At 51.0% G+C, this 20416-nt stretch overlaps 1 protein-coding gene across 3 annotated transcripts; it reads right to left on the reverse strand.

The window, feature by feature from the left end:
- Positions 1 to 2299: 2299 nt before the first annotated feature.
- On the reverse strand, positions 2300 to 18623 carry DDX59 (DEAD-box helicase 59). Of its 3 annotated transcripts, none has more exons than XM_065936334.1 (8): positions 18491 to 18623; positions 16586 to 17403; positions 15348 to 15515; positions 12117 to 12206; positions 7853 to 8104; positions 6788 to 6940; positions 6110 to 6238; positions 2300 to 2788 (listed from the first exon to the last, which is right to left on the reverse strand). In XM_065936334.1, the coding sequence occupies exons 2-8, from the start codon at positions 17390 to 17392 to the stop codon at positions 2525 to 2527; spliced, it is 1863 nt and encodes a 620-aa protein (XP_065792406.1). In that variant the 5' UTR covers positions 17393 to 17403; positions 18491 to 18623; the 3' UTR covers positions 2300 to 2524. The 3 variants fall into 3 exon arrangements, with proteins under 3 accessions (XP_065792406.1, XP_065792407.1, XP_065792408.1); XM_065936335.1 differs by lacking the exon at positions 18491 to 18623 and adding an exon at positions 18104 to 18283; XM_065936336.1 differs by lacking the exon at positions 12117 to 12206.
- Positions 18624 to 20416: the final 1793 nt, after the last annotated feature.

Here is a 20416-nt window from a genome sequence, read left to right on the forward strand (position 1 = left end):
ATGGCATTGAAAGTATCTTATGAAATGGCACTGCATAGTGCAGTGTCTAAAAGACATTTAGGTTTCATTAAGGTGTCTAAACACAAGAGGTGTTTGCTTCCCATCTGGCAATAAAGCAATTGAAAAGTGAATTTGGTATCCCTGTCATAGATCACAATTAGCAGAAGGGCAAAACCAACATCTGAGACCACATGTGACCAGTTATCCCAGCTCATTAAAATTTCAAGCTGTACAGTAATTTGTCACAAACACCTATGACTTAAACTTTGATCACACGGCTCCGCAGTATAAGGCTGCCATCTGCCCCTTCTTGGGGGCGCTGGCTCTCGTTCAGAGAGTATGTCCTTCCTTCTTCTATAGTTCATGTTCTTTCTTCCATGAAATGAGAGATGATAGATAGCCTTTTAAGAAAAATAACATCTTTAATTAGGAAAAATTATGAGCAACCCTGGGACCATTGAAAACAATGGTCTGGTCTATAAGCTACTTGACGGCTGGGAAGGACTGCTTCGCAGCCACTGGCCCCCAACAGGAGGGAAGAAGGTGCGAGGAGGGGGGGAAGCCGAGATCTCAAGGAGAGGCCGAGATTCGGGACGAACCGAAGGAGGACCAGAGGTGGTGCCCTCCCTCCGCCCCGTCAGCCCCCCACCCCAGCTCTGCACAGCACTGAGCTCCCGTCCCCCATGGCGCGCCTGTGAGTCAGGGCTCCGCCTCTCCACCGTATCCTCCGCCTGCCCCTTCAGAAATGAGCTTCACAAAGGGGGTTCCACGTGCCCCAGGCAATACGGACGCTGAACCTGAGAGCGGGCAGGGCGCGTGGCTGCAGGAAGGTTAACAGAGACACGGTCAGACACGCTAAGTGGGGTGACCCGCGGCGCGGACACACGCTAAGCTGACCAGCGGGGTGGGGGTGTAGCCCAGCGAGACCGTTTTTGCTTCGGGATGGTCTCCTGGGTTTGCAAAGCTGTCTTGCTTTTCTGACCACGCTGCTTCTGTCTGTCAACACGTCCGGGCCTCGTGAAAAGCTGCCCTCTCTTTGCGATCATCGGAGCATGGACGTGGCCTCGTAGGTGTGCACACTTGTGCCCCTGCCCTCTGCGCGGGGCCTGGAGAGCGGCCGCTCCTGCTCCCCTAAGTGGAACGTGCTCGCCCTCGGCAGGCAGACACAGAGGACCGGGGCGAGGGGGCGTCCCGAGGGCTGGCACACCCTGGGGAGACTTGGGTGGAGACGACAGGTACCAGGCTTTCTACCCGCCAGTGCCACTCCCAGCAGCAGGCGGAGGATACAAAGCTTAATGCCAGCCTTTCCGTGACACACCGTCTAACTGACCAACTAGGCAGATACTAATGGTTCTCAAAGCAACGAAGTACTGATGGATCAGAGCAAAACGCCGTCCTTCCTCCCGGAGTTTAAAATCATCACCTGAGGGATCTGAACGTCTGGCGCCGGACGGATCAGCCCTGGAGGCCTGGTGTTCAAGACGGTGCTGCCAAGAGGTGGAGGAGCTTGGCCCCGGAGGAGGGCCGCCAGTCCCGCCGTGAGAAACACGCCTCGGCTTCCTCCAATTAGCCAGACTCTAAGGCGCCTTCACACTGAGGGCGGGGACGCCACCTGTGTCCTGAGCACTGAACACGCGTCCTGAACACAGTGTGAGCTCAGGCAACGTGTGTGGCGCACACTGACACATTTTTACATTAATTTTTTAAATAAGTCACCGGAACTAGCAAAATAGCATTAACATAAAACCATGCATTGCAGAGCAGCATTCACGTAACTCATTTCAGTAAGTGTGCGTGCCTGCCAAGTCCCCTCGGTCGTGTCCTACTCTTTGTGACCCCGCGGACTGCAGACCTCCGTCCGTGGATTCCCCAGGCAGGGACACTGGAGCGGGTTGCCATTCCCTCCTCCGGGGGATCTTGCCAACCAGGGACTGAGCCCGCGTCACTTACGTCTCCGGAACGGGCAGGCAGGTTCTTTACCTCTGAGACACCCGGGAAGCCCATTTTGGTAAGCAGCCCACATTAAATAGAGGTTTTTTTTACCTAGCCAAAAGGAAAACTGAGAGAGAAAACGGATATTTTACATTTCTTTTAAGGAGTGCTGACCATTTTTCCATTTTTTGGGTCATTTACTTTTTCCTAATATTTATCAATTCAACAATAACCCAGGTGCCAACATGCATGCACACAATGGATACGAAACAGAAGAATCACCATCTGAGTCAGGCCATGCAGCTTTCTGCTTCTGATGATAGCTAGGAGCAATACTGATTGAAAATAAAAAGGACTTTCTCCAGGGAAAAGAAATTTTTATTTAGTAATTCACTTTCTGTTGTTGTTTTTAATTTATGAAAATTAGAAAGGTAAATAAATACAATATGGCTGTATAAACTTATTAAAACTTTTTACATCATGTTAATTTTTTGTTTCATGTACATGTCACCTTTATCAACCCACACAGTAATAAAGTACAGAAGCTTCACTGACAATACACAATGAAAGTGGTTCAAGGTGGTATAGCAGATCACTTCTGAGCATTACTTCTGTCATGCTTTCTAATAATGTCCATGAGATTGGCCCCCGTAACCAGGTCGTTCTGCATCTGTCTGTCTTTCTGCTGCTCCTTTCTCTTCTGGTCGTGAAGGTAAGGGGAATTTAACAGCTGCGGGGGGAGCAGGGACCCGGTGGGTTTCACGCGTTTTGCAATGTCCCAGAAGAGTCTTTTCGAGTTGTTATTGATGAAAGTGATCGCTGTTCCATGCTGACCTAATCGCCCCACTCTTCCAATCTGAAATGAAATGCAAAGGACGTTTTCAAAATGCTCACGCGAAATCCTCACGTCTCTTGAAAGAAAATGAAGATGAGTGTTTAAGGAGGCTGCACTGAGATGAACATCTCTCCAGATGGCGTTTGCTGAGCTGGTCATCTCAATACACCTGTGACATCAATTTAGGGGGCTGCCATCGGCACAGCCCAAATAGAAAATAAGAAAATAAAAACAGTAAGAGTACTGTACTGTACTGAACTGTGTTTCAGTTACGTGTGTGTGCGTATGTGTGTGTGTATATATATGCAGGAGGTAAGAACACAAAGATGTTTCTTATTTCGAGTGAGTTATGGTAAAAACTTTTCAAAAGCTACAACAGTTAAGGTGAAAGGACTACCTTCTTCATAGTACTTAGATGCCTTGAAGTCTGAGATTGAAGCAAATCCATTTTTGCATAAAGTTATTTCTCATTTTGACAGAATTAAACACACACAAACTTGTGGAGACCTATGACAAGGAACAGAACTGACATGCCTCCAAACACACTGAGAAACTCCTCAAAAGGGAGAGAAATGCACAGTCTTGGTCATTTCTGCTCCTGAATTGAAAATGCAAAACATAAAAGTATATTCAGATTATTTAAATGAATCGACTGTTCCTCCCACTAGGAATTTCTCTTACAGATATATTTGCAGGAGAGGCCTCGGCAGCTGTGTGCCTGGGTGTTTAACAACAACACACTTGAAACATCTGGTCACCCAGCAGTGAGGGATTTGTTAAATAAATGACAGGACATCCATGTAATACATTCCCATGCAACCACAAAAATAGAACAAGCCAGATTCAACAAGAAAACCCTTTAAAGAGCTTAGAAAACAGTGCCTGGCCTTAGGCTAAACACTAAATACATATTAACACTTGGTAAAGGCACCTAGGATGGGCGCTGATAAGGCAAGACTTCTAAGATTTATTTAACGAAAGGCAGGCAGCGACAGATGACTGGATAAAGACGCTGTGGTGCATGCACATGGTGTTTAGTCCCTCGTCATGTCTGACTCTCTGCATCCCCGTGGACAGGCGCCTCTGCCCATGGGACTCTCCAGGCAGGAATACTGGGGTGGGTTGCCAGGCCCTCCTCCAGGGGAGCTTCCTGACCCAGGGATCAAATCCACATGTCTTGCCTCTGCAGGTGGATTCTCTACCACTGAGCCACCGGAAGCCCCATGGAACACTCAGCCACAAAAAAAAGGAAACAACGCCATTTGTAACAACAGGGATCCAACTAGAAATGACCACACTAAGTGAAGACAGTCAGGAAGACAAAGGCCTATGGCATCACTGGTGTGGAACCTAAAAAAGATACAAATGAACTCAAGTCGGAAACAGAAAGAGACTGACAGAAAACAAGCCTGTGGTTACTAAAGGGGAGGGGGAGTGGGATGAGGGATAAATTAGCAGATTGGGATTACAGATACACACTAACATACATAAAACAGGAAAATAACAAGTACAGCACAGGGACCGCTACTCAATATTCTCTAATAACCTACAAGGGAAGAGAGTCTGAAAACGAATACACACACACAGAGCATCACAGCGGTGCCCATGGTAACTGCCAGCCGTGGGGCTGACCTGGAGAAGGGAGATGAGGACGCAGTTACAACCAGCACACTTCATTTAAGAAGCTTCTTGAGTATTTTAATATTCCAGACAGACTTCCATCCAAAATTATCAAACTGAAAGTCTGGAAGAAAACAAGCTCCAGTCACTTGAATAGTCAGCCCTGTGGAATAACTAAGTGCCTGAGGCACAGGGAAATGAGGTGGTGTGGGGAAAAAAGAGAGGGAAGGGGGGAGGGAGGGGACGATAAAGTCTCCGGGAAAATAAAGCGACAGCGCAGTGAAGGCGCTATGAGCGTTTCAGTGGGTGAGCCCCGAAAACGCGACATTCAGAGGTGATTCTAAGAGCAGCAGTGAAAGGCTTCACCCCAAGAGGCTGTAAGTGATGCCGGGAAGGAAGGAGGCAGCGGTCAGCAAGATAACAGCGCTGAGAGAGGCTCTGTTCCTGCCGGAAAGAGGAGAGGCGCTTATCTCTGCAGCAAAGGGAGGGAACAGAACCTCGAGAGGGGAATGTCCAGAGCAAATAAGGACATGGAGAGATGACGGAAGACACGATTCCTGAAACACAAATGCTTCAACAGATCGATTTTGTTTTGGCCAGATGTAGCAGCTTAAAACAACCTTAAAACAACCTTTTAAATAAAGCCCTCTTTTTCTTGTTATAAAGGCCATTTAATACGCTCATTGAAGAAAACAAAAAATACAAAGAAAATAAAACTAAACCAAAAGCTAACCACTTAAATTTTTCTAACAAACATTTCAGGTTGCTATTTCCAACTAGTTTTTTTTTTATTTTTATTTATTTACTTCACTGCTGCACAGGCTTTCCTCTAGCGGTGGGGAGCAGGGGCTACTCTGGTTGCGCTGGCTTCTCCTGCTGTGGACCACGGGCTCTAGGGCACCAGGGCTCAGGGTTTGCAGCTCCCGGGCTCCCGAGCACAGGCTCCACAGCCGTGGCGCGCGGGCTGCGTCGCTCCGAGGTACGTGGGACCTCCTGCACCAGGGATCAAACCCGAGTCTCCTGCATTGGCAGGCAGATTCTTAACCACGAAGACACCAGCGAGGCCCCCAACTAACCTTTAATGCATTCCAGGCATCCACATGCTTCTTCTGAAAAAAACGTACTTAGTTTATATACATTTATTTATTTTTTTACGTTTTGGCCGCACCGTAAAGCATGTGGGATCCAAGTTCCCCAAACCAGGCAGGGATCAAACCGGAGCCCCCTGTAGTGGAAGCGTGGAGTCTTAATCACTAGACCACCAGGGAAGTCCTTATATACATACAGTTTAAAAGCAAAAATATATGCAGGTTTATGTTCTGCTTTTAAAAAAGAAAAAACAAACTCACGACTATATTGACAATGCCTTGCATAAGAAAATTCACGAGTAGGGTCTTCCCTGGTGGTTTGGTGGTAAAGAATCTGCTGCCAGTGCAGGAGACACGGGTTCGATCCCTGCTCCGAGAAGATTCCACACGCCACGGAGCAGCTAAGGCCCTGCGGCCCAACAACTGAGTCTGTCTGTGCTCTGAGCCTGGGCTCCTCAACCAGAGAAGCCACTGCGACGAGGAGCCTGCACGCTGCAACTCGGGAGCAGTCCCCACCCACCACAACGAGCAAGAAGCCCGCCCAGCAACAAAGACCCAGCACAGCCAAAAACAAACATCTTTTTAGAAAAGGGAAGTTCATGAGCAAAACGGCGGTGGTGAGTAAACCCCTTACCTGATGCACGTACTCGTCCATGCTGGAAGGCATGTCGAAGTTGACCACCAGCCTGACGCTGACCAGGTCCAGGCCTCTTCCCAGGACGCCTGTGCTCACCACCACGTCGCAGTCTCCTTCGAGCAGCCCCTTTTAAAAACAGCGACAAAACTCATCACGCAGAGCTTACCTGCGTGGTTTCCGTCATTCAGATGGCCCCTTCTTTTCTCAACACCGTCCTCAATACTGTGGCTGCACCCCTTTGCAAAACTAAAGGTCTTGGTATATCTGGGTAACGTAGGGAGCCTCCATCCCTTCCGACCCCCACCCCAAATTTTTCCTATTAATTGATTCAGGCAAACCTTTTCCAAAAGTGAACCACTCTCTGCCCCAGCCCAAAGTGACCTGACGTCACAAATGGCAGATTCTGAATGATTAATCTGTTTAGTAGACAATCCCGAGGGAACAGGTTTATTGCTCCCAAAACACAGAAGCCTTAGCAAGAGGGACAATTAGTGTCACACCACCGCTCACCTGAAGTTCTGGGTCATTTAAAAAAAAAGATCAGCTTTAAAAACAGCTTGAAAAAAATTTTAGTAAGTAAATAAAAATAAAAAACAGCTGATAATATGGTATCTCTTGAAAATGAGGCAACGAAGATTTATGGGCAAGAGAACAAAGCAGAATGCTGGGCGTCACCTTCAGTGTGTTTTTCCTTTCCATCTGTGACTTGTCCGAGTGCATGGAGGAGGTTTTCAGACCCGTGATTTTCTGAACGGCCTCGCTCAACAGATCTGCTCCTAGCTTGCAGTCCACGAAAACTAACACTGGAGGCTTAAAGAGTTTCTTATCCTAAAACAGTAACAACACATACTGAAGATTACTCCTATAATTTACAACGGGATGCTTTTCTGAAAGCACTAGGATGAGCTAGTTTTCCGTAGGTTTAACAACACTGTCAGGGAGGGAAAAAGTACATTCTGTTCAAGTGAGCGCCTTCTTTAAAACACGCACAGACAAGCCAAACAGTGTATGTCCTTCCGATTTCCCCATCACCGCGTTAATATTACAAAAATAGTTTTACAACTTAAAGTGCAATTTAAAATTTCCAATACTGTTCATAAGTCAGTACAAACCACATTTAGCACCGTGTCTTTAGGTAACTAGGCTGGTACATACCACACCGTTACGCTGCTGCTGCTGAGTCGCTTCAGTCGCGTCCGACTCTGTGCGACCCCACAGACGGCAGCCCACCAGGCTCTCCTGTCCCTGGGATTCTCCAGGCAAGAATGCTGGAGTGGGGTGCCATTGCCTTCTCCAACTCCCTTAAGCTAGATACTGTCAAAATATTCTATTTCTCAAGGACAGAACAGCCAAAAGAGAACTTGTCTTTAAGTTGGCTTTTTTTTTTTCAGCCACTCAGTGCAGCATACGGGATCCTGCTTCCCCAGGCAGGGCCCGAACTCAGGGCCCCCGCATTGGGAGTGACGAGTCCTAACCCTGGACGGCCAGGGAAGCACTGCGATACCCTTGATCTTTACATACTGTTCTATAAGACAGAAAAGAAAACTAACCTTGTGTCTACACTGCATGTTTTCACAAAAATGTGCTTGAACCCCACAGAACTCTGAAGGAAGCCAAGCAGTTTATGATGAAACCCCCAGAGCAGGTTCCCCCAGAGCCACGTCTGAGCAGCACCGGCTCCAGAACCGTGAAGGGTGCCGACCACGTGCACGACGCAAGGCGGATCGCTCTCCCACTCACGTTCAAGATTTCAAACAGTTTTTTCTTTTTGGCTGGCTCTTCCACCCACAGGACGATCTGGCGCACGCTCGGGCAGGGCAGGTTCCTCTCTCCGGCGGTGACCGTCACGGGGTCGCGCAGGAGCTGGCCGGCGAGCTGCTCTATGCTGGCCGGGATCGTGGCTGACGCCAGCACGGTCTGACAGTCACGAGGCAGCTGCTCCAGGACGTCGAGCACTTGCTGCTGAAAGCCCATCTTTAACATGGTGTCAGCCTGGAATAAAACCACTGCAGGTCAGTCTTACGTGGAAACCCAGAGCACCCTGGAGGAAAACAGACGCAGTTAAGACCGTAAAACATTAAAAATGCTTTACATGGAGAAATACACCACAATGTCAAAAGACATAGGATTAACTGGGGAAAACACAGATTTATATCAAACTTCTATAACTATGTTTACGGTGATATACAAAGATTTCTAAAATATATTTATTCTATTTCTGGCTGTATCAGGTTTTAATTGTGACCCCTGGGCTCTCTAGTTGAGACACGCGGGCTCAACTCCCTCAGTAGGTGGAATCTTAAGTTCCCTGACCAGGGATGGAACCTGCGTCCCCCACTCTGGAAGGCAGACTCTCAACCACTCGACCACCAGAGAAGTCCCTACAAAGATTTGTATTATGGTGTTACTAATAGTGGCCAAAAAAGGCACAGACCTTAGATATGTATCAGTAGACGATTTGGTAAATAAATGATGGTAAATCCACACAACATAATGCTATGCTACCATGAAAAATGACCAGAGAGCTCTTTATTAAATGATAATGAATCACTGCTAGAAGGAAAGAAGGGAAATACAGACAGAGCACTGAGACTTAACTGCTAACTGTGGGGAAAAGATTTATGAGCTGGGGCTGTGAAAGTGAAAGTCACTCAGTCGTGTCTGACTCTTCCCGACCCCATGGACTATACACGGACTATACAGTCCACGGGATTTTCCAGGCTAGAATACTGGAGTGGGTAGCCTTTCCCTTCTCCAGGGCACCTTCCCAACCCAGGGATCGAAGTCAGGTCTCCCACATTGCAGGCAAATTCTTTACCAACTGAGCTATCAGGGAAGCCCAAGCTGGGGTTAGGGGTACAATTTAATTCTTCATTTTATAGCTTTTTTGGCAAAGTTTGACTCTTTTGTCTTTACCATGTACATGTATTTATAATAAAACATGATTTTAATAAATTAAAGCATTTAATTTGGAGGCTTTCACTCCTGTATAAACCTTTGCATTGCTGATTTTTCAAAAACAATGAATGCATTGCTGAAAAAATAGAAAAAAATGTTCAAGTTTTTAATTTTAAAATAACAAAAGATTAAAGCTATCCTGATTTTCAAATATAACCTTGGTGTCTATAATTTTGGAAAATAAGATATTTAATCATTTTGGTGTCCACTAATGTGCTGTCAGTTAGACTGAAGCTTGATGACTTGTTTTAACATCGTTCACCCTGTAACATTTAAAAAATCTAAAGTAATCATGATGGTCTGGGTTTGATCCTGGCTCTACATGACCTCAAGCAAGTTAATTAACAGTTTTAAGCTGTAGTCTTTCCTCTTAGAGGTGACATTATAGCAGTAACTGCCTCCCAGGGCTGTGATGAGAACCAATGAGTTAAAGTGCATGAAGTGTGTGTGCGCACTCAGTCACGTCTCTTGTGTGAACTTGTGTGGCCCTGCAGACTGAAGCCTGGCAGACTCCTCTGTCTGCAGGATTTTCCAGGCAAGAATATGGAGTGGGTTGCCATTTCCTACGCCAGGGGATCTTTCTGACCCAGGGATCCAACTTGGCTCTTGCGTCTCCTACACTGGCAGGCGGATTCTTTACCGCTGCGCCACCTGGGAAGCCCGTATAAAGCACCAGCATGGCCCTTCTCGGTGCTTCTGCTAACTGTGAGACAGAGAGAAAACGCACCCGCAGGCCATGTGCAAACACTACCCCGCACCTCAGCAACCCTGCTGAGCCCCGCTCATCTCAGCAGATGGCCTTGGTCTCCTGGTTCAGAAAAAATAAGACCACGAGAAACTGCCTCCTTCCATTTCTCTTCTCGCCTAAGCTTCCTGGAGGGGTGGCCCAGCCCCCGGTCACCTTTCCTCGGCCTCCTCGCCTCCCCGCACGGTCCGGTCCAGGGCTCACCTCCCTCCCCTCCCCCTCACCAGCTCCTCTGCGTCATCCGTGACTCCCCAGCTGCCGAATTCTACAGCCAATCATTAGTCTTCATCTGACTCTATAAGATGCAATTATTACCCTTGATTTTTTAATACTAACAAGCGCACTGCAGAAAATCTGGTAAACAAAGTATAAAAAAATAACTCACCCATCACCCCTGACCCGACACCACACCGCCTCCCTTACCTCCCGTCTCCTCCCCTCCCTACAGCCACCACCCCGGCTCAACACCCCCGCCCCCAATGCCTGGAAACCAGCCTTCCTGCTTAAAGGCTATCCTCCAGGTCGAGAATACGAGCCTGATTATAATGCATGCAGGCCTAGAATCCTTCAAAGTTTCCCAATGTCTACAGAATAAAGTCTGAATTCTCAAGGCCAGGAGGAAATGAAAAAGAAATACAATCTCCATGGTTATATTTGGTTATTTCAATAAGAATATGGGTGTTTTTCCTCCTATTTCCAACTTGTCTTTAATGCATTTAATACATGGATTACTCACAGAATACAGTTGCTATTCAAACTGTAGAATGGACCATGAACAGCACTTTTTCAAAACCATAAAATAGAACAGAATAAAAAATATAGGAATAGGAAAACCACATGTTGCAATGCTAAGTATTGTTTCATCAAAATTCTGTTTCATTTACACACACACCCACCATACACAATATTCATGACCGGTTCCCACCTACACTGCATTTTTTGGAAACCATTATTAGCCAGAACTTGGGAAAATCTTATTCTTTCCACACTTCAGTTTCCACTTATGAGCCTGTTTCCTACATACCCTAAAGAAGTGTTAACAGAGTGAAAAGTGTGGGAAACCGTACTTTTAAAAAGCTCTTAGAATTAAAAGCACCACCTAAACTTAAGGGGTTTTGAATACGAGAGCCGCTCACAATGAACACAGGCTACTCCCAAGCGGCAAAGCCCCCGGGGGCGACAGAGCTCGGGCCAGAGTGAGTGGGGGCACAGATCGCGGAAGAGGGGACGTGGGCGCCCCCGAATTAAGACCGAACCTGGCCTCGTCTTCTGGGAGCCGTCCTCGGTGGCCCCTGCATGGACGCCCTCGCTCCCAGATAATCTGACTTCACTCCCAAGGGTGCCTGGGCAACACGCTCACCCACCCACTCAGCGAGCCTGAGCTCGTCGTCAAGGGTGGCCGGCTCTCCCTGTTCGCCGGGCACTCCCTAGACGCCAGGCACGTTTCAGGGGAGGACTCTAGGGAGACGGGCGCTGGCAGGCCGTTTTATAGACCTAAAACCTGAGGCGCGTGACACAGGGCCCCACAGTGCTGAGGAGCTGGGGCCTGGACCGGGCACACGGGCTCCAAACCCACGTCTGCGGTGTGGCCGCTAATTACTGGGGCCACGGAGGCAGGCAGGCTGCTGTCATGGGCCAGCACCCAGCACCCCGCTTTCTGATCGCTGCTGGGGAGCCCCAGGGCTCTGCCCCGTCGCTGCCAGGGGACGAGCAGGCAGGCAGGTGGCCGTGCCCCTCTGGCTGGCAGGCGGTTTTCTGTTCTCACACTTGTCCACACGGTGGAACAACATCAAACAACAACACGTTTAACTCACGCAGAAAAAGTTTAAAAAGCTCCTCCTAGTAAGCATCATTAGCTACTTCCAAAATTCCTGCTAATCATGACTTGCACCAATTCTTCTTTTTTTGTAGATAAATTTCAAGCCAGCATGTTTAAAAAACTTATCACTGAGAATATAGTATACCTGATCAGTTTATGAGAAAGCCAAATTAAGAAAAGACAGCTGTGGTTTAATTTTAATTTAGCTGCAGTCTAGACTGCAAGAACTCCAGGAGTTGGTGATGGACAGGGACTGGCGTGCTGCACTCCACGGGGTCAAAGAATCAGATACGACTGAGCAACTGAACCGAACTGATACAAGAACTAGCTTAAGAACCACTATGGCCAATTAAAAAAAAAAAAAAATCCCTGCATTGTTTTCCTTTGGGGGAGAAACTGGTTGAATACACAACGCAATTATGTAACTATAATGTGCTTTCCATAACTTCTATAAAATTATGCTTCTAAACACCACCACTTACTTCATCCACTACTACAATTTTTATACTGCCGAGTTCTACAGATCTCTGCTTTATTATATCCAGAAGTCGCCCAGGAGTTGCTATGATAACCTGAATAAAAGAGAAAAAGCAAATTAGAGAGTCAGATGACATCCGTTTATTCATTTACTCCTTCATTCTACACTTACTGAGTGGCTGAGGCATGCCGGACACTGTGCAAGTACTCAGAACTCAACGACGAGTGAATCAGACTTCGCCCCTGCTCTCATCAAAGCTGTAACCCAAAGGGAGACAGAACAAACACGCGCTCACATGATCAGGACAGGCTGCAAATGGAGGGACGTACCTGCCCCTGCTCAGACACAAGCTGACGCCCACGGGAGTAGCGGGTGTGAGCACGCGGGGAGGGCCAGGGAGAGGGGAGGGCATCGTGGCGGTGAGGCTGGGGGGCAGGGAGGTGACGGCAGAGGGGGGAACACGTGGCTGGGGCAGGGGTCAGACTGGGGGGGGACCTCAGACATGCTGACCCCGATCTGGCTCCATGAACAAGGGCACCCTCCTTGCTCACTCTGGGCCTGCCACTTCACTTTCAAATTACGAGGCTGGGGATAGTGAATTCTAAGGTTGCTCAAGGCTCTTGGCAGTTTAATACTATATTAGCTGAAGTCGTGGTCCACGTAGGGGCTTTTGGCAGTTCCCTGATGGTCGGGTGGCTAAGACTCCCAGTGCACGGAACCCAAGTTAAATCCGTGGTCAGGGAGCCAGACCCCACGTAGTGAACTAAGAGTCCACATGCCGCGGCTCAGGAGACCACGTGTCACAACTAACACCCAGCACAGCCGAACAAGTAAATAAAAGCTAAAAATAAATATTAAAGAAAGTAGGGGCTCTTCAGTCAAACTTCGGCAGGAGTGGTGGCTCCGGCCTTTAATAACGGCGTGGGTCTGTTCTCCCATCCATCCTAAGATGCAAACACTAACAGCCACTGTGAGGATTAAACGAGGAGGCCAGGGTGACCCTGGTGGAGTTGCCAGCAACCTCACACACTCGGCTGTACCCACGTTTCTGGTCCACACCGCCAGTGCTAACCCCGCTGTGGGTGATAAAAGGCCTGTCACCCCAGAGCACAGGGCTTGGCTTGGCTTGTGTGTCCTTCACGCCCACAAAATTTTAATTATGTTGATGTGACTTCACTCCTCTTCTTCCATTTTCCCCTCCGACGGTTTGGAAGTTACGAACTTTTTTTTTCATCCTTTGAGTGCTTCCCCTAGAATGCCAGTACATCTACAAGTTAACACAAAGTTAATGGACACTTTTAGCTTGTTCTCGAAGCATGGAGCGTGATGCTTTACCGCGATCCCATCTCGCCTGCACTAGAGAACGGTGTCCACCCTGTTCTCTAAACACCACGCTTGCTCCCGGTCACTGATCGTCAGCCTGTGTCCATCTAGCCTCGCCCACACGCCCACTGCCGCCTCTGCACCAGCTTCCTTCTGCCCCCACCTTCCTCTCTGGAATCTTCTTTATCTGCAGGAGGGCTTCCTCTGCAAGCTCCCGCAGACGGTCCACTGGCAATACCCTCCCAGTTTTGTTTATCTGAGTAGGTCTTTGTCTCGTCCTCACTCTTGAAAGAGCTTTGCTGAGCAGACAGACAGTTGTTACTTTTCACTCCAGAGGGTGCGTGTCCACGAGGCCTGACACGGGGTGGGCAGGGAGGAGGCGGCCAGATGGAGGGGGTGGTGAGGCTGTGCAGCGCCCAGGGAGGAAGCACTGCTGGGAGGGTGGGGACATAGAGGGGGGCCGGGCAGAGGAGTGACGTCATGGATAAGGGCGGGGGCGGGCAGGCAGAGGAGTGACGTCATGGATAAGGGCGGGGGCAGACAGATGACGTCATGGATAAGGGCGGGGGCAGACAGAGTAGTGATGTCATGGGTAAGGGCGGGGGGCCAGGCAGAGGAGTGACGTCATGGATAAGGGCGGGGCCAGGCAGAGGAGTGACGTCATGGATAAGGGCGGCAGGCTTCTCACGGTCAGAGCGATAAACATGGAAACACAGAGCATTAAAGGAACCTCGTGAGGATCGGGGACTGGCACCATCAACAGGAACTCCCGGTCTCCAGGTCCCAGAGCAGTGACGGCTCAAGAGCAAGCGGCCCAAGGAGAGCCCAGGTCTGCTTCCGAACACCGCTCTCTACACGAGGAGCCAGGGCTCCACGGAGAGTCCCGGGCAGAGGCAAGGAAAGGATGCGCTCAGTACAGGCCATCTTTTTCAGACAGAAAAGTAAGAAAGGACTCAAACAAGGACAGGGATATGATCAAAGGACACAGAAACCGACTTGAAGGTGCCTCCGTGAGCCACCCAAATAATAATCCTATAAATAAAAAAGGAACCATCAGTCCATGTAAAAAAATAAATACATGGGGAGTCTGGTGAAGCTCAAAAAATTTACCGACTGAAAGTACTCCCCCTAAAACACTTATTCAATATGAAAGGTACAAACTTTACTGCGCCTTGACAGATGAGAGCATCAGTGAAAAGGGCAAACTGAAGCCGTGTGCCACATAAAGGATGCAATGAGAGCACAGCACCTCCCCCGATGTTCCTATCAAAGACACAAAACACCAGCCTCACCAGTTGAGGGTTGTTCTTCAAAGGCCTTGTAATCCTTAAAAATGTCAACATCAGAAGAAAAAAAGGAACGGTAGGTTCTAAACTGAAGAAGCTGAGAGAGGCTCGACAGCTACGGGCAACGAATGACTGAACGTGATGGAAAGACGTGGATGGGACGGCCACCAAAACCTGCGGTGGGGCCTCAGGCGCTGACAGCAACGTTCGCGCCTGATGCATGCCACCGAGGCGGCGGGAATTTCTCGTCTATCACCGGACTGTGATTATGAAGGATGATGTCCTTGTTCGTAGGAATCACTCTCTGATGTGTACCAGCCATGATCCTGAGATGAAGCCCATCTTTCAGAAATGCATCTTCGCAACTAGGAGAAAGGGGATACGCCCACCCACCTCCAAGAGCAAGTTCAGGGCCCGAAGGAGATGAAAGGATGTGAGACCATTGGACAGCAGTCAACTGTGCTCCTGTCCTTTGTCACACACAGCCCAACTTGAAAATTATGGCTCATGGAACAAGAGTTCCAAGGCTACCTAAAGCCACACTCCAAAGCTCCTCCTGGGGAGAAAAGCCTTGGTTCCTGCACTGTTTTGGTCCTCGGCAAAGGCGCCCTGTCCAACGGGCCCACCTGAATGCGCTGGCGCAGGCGGTGCCGTTGGGGGGGCGCAGGCAGGCCCCCCACCAGGAGCGCGGTCCTCAGGCAGGGCAGGCCGCTCATCAGCTCCTTGGCCTGCTGCTCGATCTGAATGGCCAGCTCCCGCGTGGGCGTGAGGACCAGCCCCGACGGCGATTTGCTCTGCATAAATGGAAACACACCGGCGATGAGCTGCCGCTGCTGCGGACTCCAGTCTGCAAGGCAATCCCAGGAGCACCTCCCCTCAGAAAGAGATCCCACCAGCCCAACTGCCTCCTGCTCCTCCTCCAAAACCCTCAGAAACTACACCCATTTCCCATGGAACACGGGTGCACAAGAAAACATCAAAACACAGACCAGGGAGAGGCGCCTGTGGTAACCAAGGCGGGAACGTGGACGCTTGGCTCCTTGTCAGCTGGCGGCAGCGCCTACCGGTTTCCCCTTAGTCCTTTGTAGATTCACTTCTTTCTTTGTCCAAAAACCTTATAGTGTACAAATATTCTTTCGGGTTGGCCAAAAAACTCATCTGTGTTTTTCCATAAGATGTTACAGAAAAACTCAAACTTTTTGGCCAACCCAAGGTTCTGGGTTGAGTTGCATCTATATCTTGACCATCTAGTCCTTCCTTTCATTTTTTTCTCACATTAGCTTCTACTACGGTTTAGTTTTCTGAAATTCCCTTTCTCTCTTCTTCCATCACCTGTTATTTCTCACTCCTTTCCCTCTTACCATACTTCAAAACTCACAAACTCACCAGTACTTGGTGAATAATCACACAGAATGTCTTTTAATCTCATTATGTGCGGGAATGCTTATAAACGAGCAAGGAAGGCAAGGTGGTATCATTTTTAAGGTGAAACAGAGATCACCCTTAATGATATATGCTGAAACTCCACAACAGTCTTTTGACTTTGGTATCAGGTTTTTCAAGACACAAACTCAAAGGACGCTAGACTGACACCAAAATCACAGCTCATCTGGTCGCAGGACTTTCCCCCCAAAGCCAAAGCATGCATGTTCCTTAAACAGAAAATTCGTTAAAAAGAAACCATTTTGGAAGTGATTTCCTTTTTCCAGACCTTCAGTGAAGACATTGGTTCAATATAATACAATTGAGTCCCAGTTACTAACGGTCTAGGTATTCATTTCCAGCTTTTTAAGGAGCTTGAGGCTCACTCTGGGTAAACCCCTCACCTGTGTGTTTGAGCTCACACAGGTGAGCTCTAACTCACCTGAGACAGAGCTCGCACGATGACCGGAAGCAGGAAGGCGGCCGTCTTCCCGGAGCCGGTGTCTGCGCTGGCCAGCACGTCTCTGCCCAGAAGGCCCACCGGAATCATCTGCATCTGGATGGGGGTGGGCACTTCGTAGCCGGAGGCCTTCAGGTTGCGGTTTAGGGCCTCGGGGAAGCCGCAGTGCTCAAAGTCAATGATGGGCCTGGGGACGCCTCGGCCTCGGACCGTGATCCCCAGCTGCCGCCTGAGGTTTTCAATCTGGTCCTCCCGAAGGTGCGCGACGAAAGCGTGCTCAGTGTAGACGTAGGGGGTAGGGCCCGGCGCCACCGGCTCGGAGCCCGCTTTCTGGGGGCGGCTCGGCTGGGACGCCGCTTCCGCGCCCCTCACCTGCAGCAGGTGCTTGGCTTTGCACTCCAGGCTACACACGTCTTCGTCCGTCTCGTCGCACACATACTCGCCGTACCGACCGCACACCACGCATACCGGCTCCCCGGGCTCGGCCTGCCGCTGGGTTTTGGAGAAGGACTTCACCGGCTCTTCGGGGAGATCGCCAGTCTGTGTCCCTGGCTCGGAGTCGGGCAGAGTCCCTTCGGACGCCCGGCCAGTAGGCCCGGGGAGAGGGCGCGGCTGGGCCCCCTGGTGGGCCGCTGCGGCAGCTACTTTGGTACCCGAGGCATCCGCGAGACCATCCCCACCTGCATCCAGCCCCCGGTCTTCTGCCTCGGGTTTGACTTTCTTGGCTACACAACTTCCACTGTCATCGTTAGCGTTCCGCTTGACTTTCAGGGATCTTGGAACGAACATCCTTCAATACTCTGGGGAGAAAATTATATCCTGATTTATTTTACCGTCATTAAAGTCACGGATAAAGTACCCTAAAGTCATCACGTCCCTGGGCTATGCCTCCAAAGGACAGAGAAGACAGTGCTGACCTGAGGCTTCCCTCCCACCGTCCAAGTCCCCCTGGTGAAGACAGTCCTGGCTCCACGCTGCACTGGGATTCGCACCACTGACCTGTCTGTGGGCTGCCTTGCACTCTGACAGAACCAGACATCACAGAAATTCTGGGGTAGACCTTTCCATTACACGCACACACAGAACATACAAGAGGGCTATTGCGCAACTGGAGTCTTTACAACAGAAGCGCAAGCAGCAACAGTAACACGCGCCCTGGGGTTACAAGGTCCCAGCGTCGCCCCAGGGGCACACGCATGTTCTGTTGTGACCAGTGCTGCAAGCTCAGGTCTCACCCGGGACTCAGCACCGGGGGCCGAGGGACCCGGAGCGCACACCTTCTCAGTGCGTGCAAGCTCCCAACCACAGCTCTTCCCATTTACAACAGAAACTGGGTTTTGCAAAATGACAGCAATTGGGAAACAGGCATTTAACCTAATTTGGGGGCTGTTAAATATGCTGAGAAACAATTTTCCAAAAAAAAATTCTTAAGATACATTGCCAGGCTCCATTTTCCCGGAAAAATTCCAACAGAAATACAAGCGAGGGTCTAGTCACAACCTCAAGTTTCCGAAAAGGTCGAGGGGGCGGGTGAGGAAGGCGCGGCTGCATGCGAGCGCGGAGAGCTCGGAACGGCCGTCCGGCAGGAGGAACCGAGGCGGCGCGGGCGCGGCCGCCAATCCGCTGCCCCGGTCCCGGCCCGCGACCCTTCCCTCCCCCCGCCCCGACATCGCCGCTCCCCTCCTCAGACGTCGGCCCCCGGCGGCCACGCACGCAGAGGCGCGTGACGTCACGGCGCCGCCCGCACGCGGGATGGGGGCGGGGACGACGGCGCAGGGGAGGGACTGCACAAGAGCCAGCCTGCCGCCGCGGCCCGGGGCCCGCGGCCCGCACTAGAGGAGCCGGACGGGAGGCAGGCCGGAGCCGCGGGGCCGGGGCCACGCTCACCCGTGCGGACTGCGGCCGTGTCAGCTCCCGCTCGGGGCGGCTCCCCCTGAGGCACTGAGCCGGGCTTCCGGCCGACGAGCCCGCAGCGTGCGGCCACCCTGCTGCGTGGGGACGGCGCGGAGGGCGGGATCCACGTTTCCGGGTTTTGGGAGGTGCCGCGGCGCGCGAGGGGGCGGGGCCAGCGCGGGGGCGGGGCCCGGCTGGGAGCGGCCGGAAGGGAGGGGGGGGGCCCTTCTGGGAGAGGGAGGAAGGGAGGGAGGGGACAGGGCCCGGCGGGGAGCGGCCGAAGGGGCGGGGCCGAGAGGGAGGGCGCGGGGTCCGGAGAGAGGGGGCGGGGCCCGGCTGGGAGAGGGAGGAAGGGAGGGAGGGGACGGGGCCCGGCGGGGAGCGGCCGAGGGGGCGGGGCCGAGGGAGGGGCGGGGCCGAGAGGGAGGGGGCGGGGCCGGGCGGCTTCCCGCCGGGCGGTAAGTTCCCGAGCTGCGGTGGAACGGGCAGGTTCCGCGGGGAGGGGCAGGCATGGGCATCGTGTAAGAGTTCGCGTCATCGGGTGGGCAGGGCGGGAGGGAAAGAGTCCGGGCGCCGGGAGTGGGGCGGGGGCGGGGATCCCGCACCCTGGGAGGCGGGGTGGGGGGATGCCGGGGAGGACGGCGCCCGGCGGGCCAGGAGCTCCGATCTGCTTCCAACCGGCGAATAACGGGAATTAACGGAGCAGCCTGGATCTGCGTGTGGATACCCTGGGCCTTTCCACACACGCCCCCGCCCCCGACGGCGAGGACAGGCGCGCGGTCCGGTGCTGGGTTGGTCCCCGGGGGGTCGCACTTCCCTGCAGCTGGTCCCGAGCCGCTGGCAGTAAATGAAGGGCAAAGGTAGGGGGCAGGAAGGAGGGCGCAGAACTCCAGGACTTGAGCTCTTGCAGGCTGCTGCCGATGCGGTGAAATCACACCAAGTCTGAAGGCACGCCGACGAAACAGAAGTCCGCTCCTCCGTGACGTGTCCGCACCGAGCCCATCAGCTGCACCCCCTACCCCTGCTGCTTCGCTGGACCACCGCTGTCCTGAACTTGGTCTCTCTTCGCCATTCTTAGTCGTTTTATCATGGTTGGAGGCATTCCCAAACGCTCTGTTTTATTTTTCTCTTTTTGAGCTTTGTAAAGATAACACGTAGCTTTGTGGGATTCACTTTAATCATGGAAGTTTCTCTGTTTCTTCCAAGTTGTTAAGTGTGAGGAAGCAGATGATTTATTTTCGCTGCTGTAATATTGATTCTGTGAAGTAGTTTATGTCCTGTTTATCCATTTTTCTGTGGACACTTCGCTTGTCTTCACTATTTTATTACTGGAGGCAGACTGACCATGAAGCTAATGAAATTTGCGTGTAAGGGCCCCTCACTCCCATGGGCCTCTGCCATAGCCCTGAAAGGGAAGCGTTGGTAATGTGTTCCCATGGTCATGTCGTTGTTCAGTAGCTAAGTCTGTCCGGCTCTTTGTGACCCCATGAACTGTAGCATGCTAGGCTTTCCTGCCCTTCACTGTCTCCCAGAGTTTGCTCAAACTCATGTCCATGGAGTTGGTGATGCCATCCAACCACCTCATCCCCTGTCACCCCCTTCTGCTCTCAGTTTTTGCGAGCATTAGGGTCTTTTCCAAAGAATCGGCTCTTCACATCAGCTTCAGCGTCAGCATCAGTCCTTCCAATGAACATTCAGGGTTGATCTTTAGGACTGAGGTGTTTTGATTTCCTTACTGTCCAGGGAGCTCTCAAGAGTCTTCTCCAACACCACAGTTCAAAAGCATCCATTCTTTGGTTCTCAACTTTCCTTATGGTCCAATTCTCACATCTGTACATGACTACTGGAAAAACCATAGCTTTGACTATATGGATCTTGGTTGGCAAACTGATGTCTCTTCTTTTTACTATGCTGTCTAAG

Source organism: Muntiacus reevesi, chromosome 5, assembly GCF_963930625.1.
Source record: "Muntiacus reevesi chromosome 5, mMunRee1.1, whole genome shotgun sequence".
Classification (NCBI taxonomy): Eukaryota; Metazoa; Chordata; class Mammalia; order Artiodactyla; family Cervidae; genus Muntiacus; species Muntiacus reevesi.

Coding starts and splice junctions, on each gene's coding strand:
- DDX59 (XM_065936334.1), bottom strand. CDS start 17,392: ATGTTCGTTCCAAGATCCCTGAAAGTCAAGCGGAACGCTAACGATGAC. Junction 15,516..16,585: donor TCGTGCGAGCTCTGTCTCAG/GTGAGTTAGAGC, acceptor CCATTTATGCAG/AGCAAATCGCCGTCGGGGCT. Junction 2,789..6,109: donor TGGACGAGTACGTGCATCAG/GTAAGGGGTTTA, acceptor ATTTCATTTCAG/ATTGGAAGAGTGGGGCGATT.